At 30.1% G+C, this 12,024-nt stretch overlaps 1 protein-coding gene across 5 annotated transcripts in view; it reads left to right on the top strand.

Annotated features, from left to right (window-relative positions):
• Positions 1-10,414, top strand: part of LOC124955601 — a 135,162-nt gene extending 124,748 nt beyond the window's left edge. For 4 of the 5 annotated variants that reach the window (XM_047510223.1, XM_047510225.1, XM_047510227.1 and 1 more), the window contains 3 exons: positions 1,426-1,614; positions 4,054-4,141; positions 8,341-10,414. In XM_047510223.1, the coding sequence (XP_047366179.1) occupies positions 1,426-1,614; positions 4,054-4,141; positions 8,341-9,733 (1,670 nt within the window). In that variant the 3' untranslated portion in view covers positions 9,734-10,414. The remainder of the gene's footprint in view (positions 1-1,425; positions 1,615-4,053; positions 4,142-8,340) is intronic. The other variant, XM_047510226.1, reaches the window with a different exon arrangement.
• The last annotated feature ends 1,610 nt before the right edge of the window (positions 10,415-12,024 follow it).

Below are 12,024 nucleotides of genomic sequence, written 5' to 3' on the forward strand. Positions count from 1 at the left end.
TATTCTTTCGTTGTTGTTTTTTCTTTCCTTTTTTTTTCTCTTTTTCTTTTTCTTTTTTTTTTTTTTTTTTTTTTTTTTTTTTTTTTTTCTTTAACAGTCGAAACATACACGTACGCAAGTATAAAGACATTTGATTCACTTGGTAAAGTCCATTCCATATTGCGGTTAAATTCTCTCACGAAATTTCATCGTTTATCGCGGTGCATTACGTCGAGCAAGCGGCGTTGCAACGATCGGAAAAATTACATTTCCCTTTATCCGAGCGAGAAACTCACCTTCCATTACGCTGGCTCGCGTTCCGGCTCGTACTACAAGCCAACGAAATGAGATTTCTACGAAAATCTCTCGTCGTTTCGCGTAACGATCGGAAAAACTCATTAGATTCGTATATACGCGTGCAAGAGTTGTATTTCAATCGTCGAAATCTGATCGAAAACGAACGAATGAACGAACGAACGAACGAACGAACGAACGAACGTTACTTTGTAATCTTTTACAAAGTGTCAGAAGCTATACATATATATAAATATGTGTATATAAAATTTTTATTGGAATATTTTAACAAAAAAAAAAAAAAAAAAAAAAAAAAAAAAAAAAAAAAAAAAAAAAAATGGGGAATAAAATTGTTTCGTGTAAAAAAATAATATTTATATATAACTTAAATATTTCATTTTATTTTTTATTTCTAATACGACGGAATATATTACACGAGTATGTATATATGTATGTATGTATGTATGTGTGTGTGTGTGTGTAGAAGAAATATTTGTTAAAAGTTTTTTAAGTAGGAAATTTGTATACATACGTATATTTTTTCTTTTTTTTTTTTTTTTACATATTTTTAAAACATTACGTTGATATTGTATATATTGATATTCATTAGAAAATTTCTCTTGAAAATTTTATTTACGTTTATTACAAGATTTTTGCCGATTATATTCGTTATATACTTTGTATAAAATTTTGAAAAAAAAAAAATTTTGATAAAAAAAAAAGAAAAACAAATGGAGATACATTTATAACATAAGATTCGTGTAAAAAAAATTTGACATATTATACGATATATCTCGTACAAAATTTTATAGAAAATTTTATATACGTATGCGATCTATAGAAAAAAAAAAAAGAAAAAGAAAATTTTTTTTTTTACATATATTTATTTAATATTTGTATTAGAAATTTTTAGGATACAATTATTGCGATCTAATTTCGTTAAGATTTCAATTGAAAATTAATATATTTCGCATTAATTGCGAATTAACGTTAAGACGATTGACGTCGTAAGGATTTTAATTGATAATCGATTTATATTCGCGATATATTTTTTTTTCTTTCTTTGTCGTTAAATCATAAAAAATATTTATCTTTATCTTTAACGAAATAATAATAACAAATAAATGATATAATATTTTTCATTTGTTACAGACTCCGAGGCATCGATGATCCTGGGTATGCAGACGACCTGGTTCGCGGTTGCCTTCGTTTTCCTGCTCCTGAGTATGGTTGGTCTGGTTACGGCAGCAGTTCTCTGCTTTTGTAGACAGCGAGCCTCGACCCCGAGGCACCCCCATAATGCGCACAATGCTCAGACTCATCCCCCTGTCAGCTTCCCATGTAAGTCACGAAAAAGCACCCTTCGTTTGTGCCTAGACCGATCGATGGTTTTGATGTCGTCGTTATCGTTGTCGTTGTCGTTGTCGTTGTCGTCCCTCGTCGTTTTCATTTTATTTTACGTTGTTGTTATTGTTCCTTGCTTTTGGCTATCGAGAATAAATACATGTCTCTTATAGAAGATATGTATAATAAGGAGATATTTTTAATTAAAAAATAAATAAATAAATAAATAAATAAATAAATGAAAGAATAATAATAATAAAAGAAAGAAAAAGAAATGGAAAAAAAATTATAATGTATTAATTAAGAGATTCAGGAACAATTAATTGTTTTCATATTAAATTAGGAGACATATATATATATATATATATATATATATATATATATATATACTATATATAATGTATTTATTCTCATGTACCTTGTCTCTTGAATAAAATATTTTTTTTAATTTTTAATCGACCTTTATCATTGCCACATATAAATCTTTGCGAACGACATAGAACTGAAATAATAGCAATTATTATGATTATCTCAATTGAATGTACAACTCCTATATGCGCGTATAAATACATACACACACACACACACACACACACATATACACGCACATATATATATTTATATATAATATATTTGTTGGTTTGCATACAATCGGGTTGATAAAAGTTCCAATTTGGTTGGACAAATGAAACATATTTCCAATGATTATAAAACATAAAGGATCGTTTTGTGTTCGGTTCGTTTTGTAAAGATTTATATACAATTTTTTATGAGAGGTTATACTTTTACACGAAGGAAGAGCGGGGACGAGGGTCGAGCCAATGATCAAAGGACGTACTCTTGTGATCGCCCCAACCCATATTATTATTCCATGCTTGTGTGTGTTTGGCTTAAAAATCAAATATTTAGTCGCTTTGCATATATCAAGATAATAATTGGAAACTCGCGAAGCTCGATATTCAAATCCTCTACTTTTCAACGACGTCATTTATCTGCATACATATATAATGTAGACACACACACACACATTTGTGTATGTGTGTACATATATATACATATATATATATATATATATATATATATATATATATATATTGGGTCTATCAACGATTTTGTTATATTTAAAGAATATTCCTATTTTGGGATATAAATAAAATTGAAAATAAAAAATAAAAATGAAATGCAATAAAATAAAAGAGAAAAAGGAAAAAAAGCAAGTAGACCTAATATATTTTTGCATTTATACATTTTCATATCGCTAAGTATCGTCATATTTTTCTCAAATCGTTTGCTTACAAAAAAAATAACAATATTCTAGTATTACTATTAATATATATATATATATATATATATATATATATATATATATATATATACATATATATATATATACATATATATATATATATATATATATATATATATACATAGATGTGTGTGTGTGTGTGTATATTTGCATTCATAGAAAAAATAATCACTAAACAAATTCGCTCATTCACGACAAGTCACTAAATTTACGGCGTTAAAGTGGGAATTTCAAAACTTCGACTTTCATCTGCTTCAGACAAAGACAGAGAGAGAGAGAGAGAGAGAGAGAGAGAGAGAGAGAGAGAGTGTGTGTGAGTGAGTGAGCGAGTGGAAAGAGAAGGAGAAAGGGATGAAAGAAAAGGAGAGAGAATAGAGAAAGTTGCTGTGTCGTCGTCCTCCGATTTAATGGAGCGAACTAGACTTGATAACGTTTAGAACGTAGCAAGATTTATTAGAGTTTTGCGTCTAGGCGACGAGTGTAAACTTTAGAAAAGGGTCCTCGAACCTATGAAATCGTAGACCCTTCTTCGTTAAAAACAGATAGAGAGAGGGAGAGAAAGAGAGTGAGAACGAATAAGAAAGACAGAGTAAGAGAATCAGAGAGGAAGAGAGAGAGATAGATAGAGAGAGAGAGAGAGAGAGAGAGAGAAACAGAGAATGCTTGAATTATTCGTAGGACGGAAATTAAGGCCGGAGGGCGCTGTCTTTTAATCTACACGAAACGTTCCCTTCGGCATTCGAGGCGGCTTGCTTCGGTCACGTCGTGCGTCTTTCTCTTTCGTCGTCTCCCTTCTACCTTTCAACCCCATTCGCTATCTCACCTTCTCTTTCTCTATATCCTCTTGTCTTTTCGAAATCGATCGAGCTCTCGAACGAGAGCTACGAATTCTCTCATGTTTCCTCGCAGGAAACAAATTGTTATTTCCATGTTTATTTTCTGTCTCTTTGTTTCGCTCGCTCACTCACTCTCTCTCTCTCTCTCTCTCTCTCTCTCTCTCTCTCATACTCTCCCTCTCTTTCTCTCTCTTTCTCTCTCTTTCTCTTTTTTTCTTTTGATCCTCTTTTTTGATCCCCTTTTTTGATTCTTTTTCTTTTTTTCTTTTCCTTTAATAATTTAATTTTTTTTAGATAAATCCGTCGTGGATGGATATGAATCTAAAAATCTCTTTCATTTAATCCAACCGATTCCAGTCGGTATCACCAAAGCTATATACAGGTAGATATAATTGTCAATTTGCGCGTGTATATATATCGAAATAATTCCGCATGCGGAAACGCTCGCACGCTCGTTCGCTCGCTCGCATCGATGCCTTCCGTTCGGACAATGCAATTATATTATGTAATTCGTTGTATCGCACGGTATAATTAGCCAACTTCGAATTTGACTTTTCTTTTGCGAACGAGATATTATTTGTACGAGAGAGAGAGAGAGAGAGAGAGAGAGAGAGAGAGAGATTTCAATTCTTTATGTTTCATATAACATTTTCTCTCTCTTTTCCTTTCCTCTTTTTTTTCTTTTCTATATCTCTCTTTTTTCCTCTTTTTTTCTTCTTTTCTCTTTTTTCTCGTTTTTTTTTTTTTTTTTTCATATAATCTTATTTGTCGTTTCGTGCCAATAAAATATAATCGATTTTTAAAGGAAGAAAAAAAGAAAAAAAAAGAGAATAGAAACTTTTCCAATAATTAATCATTTGATTTTTATTAATTATTTACACGTCTACGCACGCCTACATAAGAAATTTATAAGAAACGAAGTTTCTTCAAATATTGTCTAATAATTATATATCTTTTTCTTTTCTTTTCTTTCCTTTTTCTTTTTTCTTCTTCTTCTTTTTATTTTTTTTTTTTTTTATATTAGCATGATTAAAAACGAACGACCTTGTTAATAAATGTCGTTGTTGCTATTTTGTGAAACGTAAAGGATTGAATGAAAAGTAACGTTCGTAGAAATATATCGAGATTATAATTATTGTTAATAAGAACTTGGAATTCAAGGCCAAAAAAAAAAAAATAAGAAAAAAAAGAAAAGTAGTCAGAGAGAAAGAGAGAAAGAGAGAGAGAGAGAGAGAGAGAAATTTATTTCATTTTCTCGATAGAAAATCAAGAATGAGAATGTATTGGCAAAATGAAAATCTATTCGCAATGCGATAATGTAGGTCGTTTGACTTTCTCATAGCGATAATTACTTCGAAGTGAACGTAATTAGGACGTTTGTTTGAATGTAAAAGTGTTTTTAAAACTAATCGAGATTCACCGAACGTACTACCGCGAAAGTTCAGAGCCATTGTCCTTCTCGATGAGAACGCAAACTAGTTTCACCGAACAGTCGGCACGTTTCTCTCTCTCTGTCTCTCTCTCTCTCTCTCTCTCTCTCTCTCTCTCTCTCTCTCTATCTATCTATCTCTCTCTCTCTCTTCTTAGCAATTTGACGTCCACTTTCACGAGTTTTTACTTCCGAAACAAATAGAAGAATAATTATTACTTGTCATTCGTATCCTTCGAATCGTTTCGTTTTGTATGTTAAAATTTTATAATTAATTTTTTCTCGTTCTTTCTTCTTTTCTTTTTTTTCTTTTTCTTTCTTCAATGTCGAATTTTTCTAACTTTTTTTATAAATTAGAAGAATTTAAATAATTTAAGCTAATTCCCGAATCGTGGAATAAAAGCTTTCGATTTTGATTGATGCTTTCATCGTATGTATTTATTGTTATTGTTCTAATCATCTTGTTAGATATTTTATTCAAGTATTTTTATTTTTGAATTTTGATATAACGAACGTTTTTTTTTCTTTCTTTCTTTTTTCCTTATAAATTTATCGAATAGAAGAATTGATTATAATCGTTCTTAATTAGGATCGTTATCATCGTAATCTATTATAGACGATTAGGTATTCGATAATTGTTTGATAATAAGCTTTCATGTTAATCAGGATTACATTAATGTAATACGATTTAGACAAGACTTAACTTGTTAGAAATTCATCAGATTTATGTGATTAATGCGAAAGAAAATCATTTAAATTTAATATATTGGCAATTATTAAAAGTTCGTCTATTTTTTATTTTAAATAAACAAAATAAAATTTAAATAATTGTAATAAAACTTTGTACGATCTCATTATAATTACAGTTTTATTACGAAAAAAGAAAAAAAAAACAAATGAATAAATAAGAAAGAAAAAATTCGATTGTAAAAATTAATTAACAAAAATTAATTTTATTTTAACGATATCTTTGCAATATTTATATAAATAAAGAATAAATTATACTTTAAAATGGTTTTTGAATCAAGTCTCTACGACTTTCCGTTCCGGAGATATTGCATTTGAAAGATTTTCATTCATTATTCGTACAATACAACTGTTCGTAGTAATAGTATAGTAGTAGTAATTCGGACAGCTGAGATGCGTAAATTCTTGGAATTTATATAGGTCAGTGTGTCAGTGAGTTAATTTGAATGAAATTATATAGGTCAGTGTGTCAACGTAAATATCTCCGGAACTAAAAATCGTAGAGACTCGATTGAAATACCATTTTAAAGGTCAGAATTTTATCTATTTTTTCAATCTATTGTTAATAATTAATCAAGAATTTGTTATAAACAATTTGCCATAAACAAATTCCTACGAACTAAAATTCATCTTATTCAGTCAAAAAGGAAATAAGAAAGATTCAGATTGCATTATAATTTATAAAATTACGTAAATAAATAAAATTTTCAATAAACAAATTCCTTCCGTTTTTTTTTTTTTTTTTTTTTTTTTTTTTTAATCGAAGAAACTATTCTTTCTTTGCATTATCGATAGTCAACATCTTTCATTTACATGAGAATATTTTTCGTATTAAAAATCCTATAGAATATCATTTTAAAGGATAGAATATTCTTTTATTCTTTTAAGGATATTGTTAATTAATAATTAATTAACAATTTTTTATAAACAATTTATTATAAACTAATTCTTTCGATTAACTAAATTAATCTTATTTTGCCAAACATTCAAAGATTCAGATTGCGATCGATCCATGTAATTAAGTAAATTAAGAAATTGTTAATAAACAAATTAATTTCTTATCGAAGGAATAGTTTTTCTTTTCTTTTTTTTTTTTTCCATTAATAATAGCCATAAACGTGTAACACTTAGAATACATATAGAAAAGGAAATTGTTATCGCATTTATTCAAAGCAAGCTTCGATGTTAGTGAAGTCAGTCACGCGAACGAGATTGTCTTGTCCGCAGTGTAAATCAAAGGCATCGACTTCTAATTGGCTACTCTCTAGCTCAACTCTCTTTCTAACCACAAACACTCTTTCAAATGCATCTCATTACCATTTCCAACCAACGATTTCGTAACCACGCCAATTTCAATGGCAAAGAGAACGAGAAAATGAAACGAATCGTTAAACGTAACGAGAATTCACTCCCAAAGCAAATAGTTGATACTATTTGTTTATTATCTTTTTTTCTTTCTATCTTCTTCTTCTTTTTCTTTCTTTCTCCTTTATTCGTTTTTTTTCTCCATCATTTCTCATTCATCATTTTAATTATCAAATATTTCGTATATATACATTAAACATCATGTAATGCTTCGTCATCCTTATAAAACAAGATTCTCGAAAATAATTGATGTTTATCGTGTCACGGTCATAATCATTATCAACTTCCATAAAATAACGTGATGCGGATATCACGTGTACTTTATCGAACTATACTATACTAAGTATTTATTTAAGAGGCATATACATACATCGAATAATACATATTTCACTTTCACGTGTTAGGTGTATCAAGGAGTATATGGAAGTTGTGATATATATATATATATAGGGTGAATCAATAATCATTTGCCAAGTGAAATAAAACATTATTATACTTCAGTAGTTGAAAGATTATACGATGAGATTCTTATCTTTAGCATGAAATATATATATATATATATATATATGTACGAAAGAAAAATAGATTAGATAATGATATTATTCGGTAATAACGTTGAACGAACTATTAATTTTTTTACCGACATTATTGACATTACAATCTATTATCCCTTTCTCTCTCTCTCTCTCTCTCTCTCTCTCTTTCTACATTATATATCACTTTTAAATAAATAATATATATTATATTATGTTAGATAAATTATTTATTAATAATCGCAAAATAATAATGTTCCTATTGGTAAATAATGATCGAGTCACCCTATAGATACGCGCACATATTTATTTATATGGTATATGTTTTGGAATATATACATACGCATACATATATGCGCACATACATATACAACACACATACACACACACACACATACATACATACATACATACATACATACATACACATATATATATATGTGTGTGTGTGTGTGTGTGTGTTAGTGTGCTCATCGGTTCGACCGCCGTCCTTTAACAAAGTCGCAGATGTCTCGGTATCGTTGTGTACCTCTCTTTAGGGATTCGAAGCTCGTGGAGGTGCGCTCGATACGTGCTTATCCATCGTGAGGTTTCCCTCGGCAACGAGCAGCACGTTTCGCGGCGGACAGTTTCGTCGCGAAGCTTGAACGACGACGTCCTAGTGAAGGAGAATAAGAGAGACGAACCGAAGAGGAGAAGGAGTAGGAGTAGGAGGAGGAGGAGGAGGAGAAGGAGTAGGACCATTTACAGAGGTGGATACACCGGAGTCTTCTTCTCCAATCTGATGAAAGGACTACGAAGGCCAATGAGATCGTCGAAGATGTCACAAGAGAATACTAGATTTAATCTTAGCGAGTTAATGCTCACCAGTTTCCTCTTATTCGTTGTCTTAAAGTATCCAACGATCGGAGCTATTGAGGTTAATAATATCGTGGTTGGCAACGTTGACAATGACATTAGCAAGGATTATTTTATTGGTCCGTGTTTGGTTAATACCAATCAAACTTGTCCCGACGAGGAGGTAACATTTTTTTTATACACTCGTGATAATCCATTTAAGGGACAGAGAATAATTGTCACAGATACGGATTCTAATCTTGACGTAACCAATTTCAATTCGTCTAATCCAACGAAGATAATAGTTCATGGTTACAATTCCGATATGCTAATGAGCAGTCTGGTTGAAGTCAAGGATGAATATCTCAAGAAAGGAGAATATAATTTGATCGCAATTGATTGGCATAGATTAGCCGTTGGACCATGTTATCCAATTGCCGTTTACAACGTACCTCATGTCGGTCAGTGTTTAGCACAATTGATAAGGAGACTTGAGTTTCACGGTGCTAAGGATCTACATGTCATTGGATTCAGTTTGGGAGCACACGTGCCGGCATTTTCCGCTAATTATCTTAAACCGTATAAATTGGAGAGAATAACCGGATTAGATCCGGCCATGCCATTATTCGTTGCTGTTGATAATGACGAAAAGCTTGATTCTGACGACGCCAATTTCGTTGACGTTTATCATACCAACGCTTTTATACAAGGAAAACTCGAACCAAGCGGTCATATAGATTTTTATATGAATGGTGGTATTAATCAACCAGGATGTTGGGAAAATAAAAATCCATTTGGATGTAATCATCATCGATCGGCCGAATATTTCGCCGAATCTATTAATTCTGAAATAGGTTTTTGGGGATGGCCCTGTTCTGGCTTTTTACAATATTTATTGGGTTTATGCCCGCCAAGATATCCGGCTGTTTTAGCTGGCGACAAAGTTGATAGAAAATACAAAGGATATCATCTGGTTAAAACTAAATCACAAAGCCCTTATGCCGAAGGAATGTTTATAGTTAATCCCAAAGACGTACCATACATGGTTAATCGTAAATCATAAACATAAGTATTATTATTATTATTATTATTATTATTATTATTATTATTATTATTATTACATAAATTTCAAATTATAAATCTTTAAATATTTTATTATAATACTTTAATATCAATTTTTCTATTACAATTTGTTCAGATATTAACACATGTGAGAATTTTATCTTCTTTCTTTCTTTTTTTCTCTTCGTTTTTTTTTTTTTTTTTTCTTTTCTTTCGATATACAAACGCTTATATAAATACAGTGAAAATTGATTTGTAGTCGTCATTATCATTGTCGTCGTCATCGTCATCGTCGTCATCGTCGTTATTATTATTAGAGAGAATAAAATAGTAAAAAATATTTCTCTTAAATTTTGTTCGTCGATCGAAGTGAATCTGGATTAAACGCATATATATATATATATATATATACAGTAGACATGTAAATGGTAAAAAGCATGAGTATATAAAACCATATATTCGTATGTACATACACACACACACATTTACATATATATATAATATATACGTATACAAGATACGTTATATACTAAGATAAACGTTCGATATTCCGTTTAATATTCACGCGTGTGTAATAAATCGTAGAGTGCTGGCCAGGATCGTTTTGTGTGTTTATCGTGAATTTCTCTCTCTCTCTCTCTCTCTCTCTCTCTTTCTCTCTCTTTCTCTGTCTTTCTCTCTCCTTCATTCATTCTCGTCGAGGGAGAAGAGTCGTTCCAATTGCAGCAATAGCAGCAGCAGGTCCATGTATATATATATATATATATATATATATATATATATATATATATATATGTGTGTGTGTGTGTGTGTGTGTATGTATTCGCGCTTGTGTGTGTGTATTTGTGTGTGTATGCATCGTAGACACCTGGTAGTGCTAATCGATATACTGCTTCGACGAGCGTAATAGAACTAGGACGTGTATAACATACTCGCGAGTAAAATTCTTTATCGATCGTTCGTTTCACATCGAATGATTAAAGAATGTTACGATAACGTTCAAGATAAAAGAATGTAGATGAATGATTAAAGGAGTTCGTTTGGAAATAATTTATTATTACTATTATTATTATTATTATTATGATTATTATTATTATTATTAGTAATATTTAATTAATTAAAGTTTTACCTTCTTTATCTATTTTAATTAAAATGATTTTAATAGAGATATTTTATTAGTTCTCGTTATATATATATATATGTGTGTGTGTGTGTGTGTGTGTGTGTGTGTGTATGTGTGTGTATATATATATGTATTAGTATATACATAAATATATTTATGTCGTTATATTTAGAACGTTAATAATAATTAATAGTTGAATTAGAATTAAGTTGAATTAATTAAACGAATAGAGATAATTAAATATACGTACGTCGAAATAAATACTGAGATCATTTGAAATTTATTTTCTTTTTCTTTTTCTTTCTTTTCTGCTTTTCTTCTTCTTCTTCTTCTTCTTCTTCTTCTTCTTCTTCTTCTTCTTTTTATATTTCTATTTTCTTTTCTTTTTCTTTTTTTTTTTTTTGACGATATTACAGGATATCAAATGTGGCAATATTTTCTTTTTCTTTTTTTTCTCTTTTATTATTCTATCGAAAGGAATTAGGATTCTTGCAAAGAGTAAAATGGCGCATCTCCAAGGTTAAATATATTAATCAAATTGCAAGCCACGTTTGGATTGTGTCCAAACAATTCGTTAGTAACCTAACGAGCATCTCGTTACTCGTCACTACGTGATGGTAAGGATGAGACGAATAAAAAAATAGAAAAAAAAAGGAAGGGAGAAAAAAAATAGAGGAAAAAAAGACAAAAAATCAAAGAGAGAAAAAGAGAGAGAGAGAGAGAGAGAGTTTGAATACTGTCGAATAATCTCTCGAGAAAAATCAATCCTCGTAGCTTTAAAACCAAAGTCCGTTTCTATCTCTCTCTCTCTCTCTCTCTCTCTCTCTCTCTCTCTCTCTCTCTCTCTCTCTCTCTCTCTCTCTCGAACGGAGCAACAGGTTGCGCTTGATACTAATTTGCGATTGGTCTTTTAATTCGTGACCTTACATATTTCAGAGATTTAAAGAATTCTAGGGAACGTAATAAAAAATTAAGAAATAAAATAAAAAGGGATAGACAAAAAAAAAGAGAAGAACTTGTTATAATCTATGATTTATATTAATTAATTTTCTTCATTTAATAACAATAATAATAATAATAATAATAATAATAATAATAATAATAATAATAATAATAATAATAATAATAATAATAATAGTCGTTGTCAATCTACGTTATAATTTTTATTA

The sequence above is a fragment of the Vespa velutina genome, chromosome 19, assembly GCF_912470025.1.
Source record: "Vespa velutina chromosome 19, iVesVel2.1, whole genome shotgun sequence".
In the NCBI taxonomy this organism is placed as follows: domain Eukaryota; kingdom Metazoa; phylum Arthropoda; class Insecta; order Hymenoptera; family Vespidae; genus Vespa; species Vespa velutina.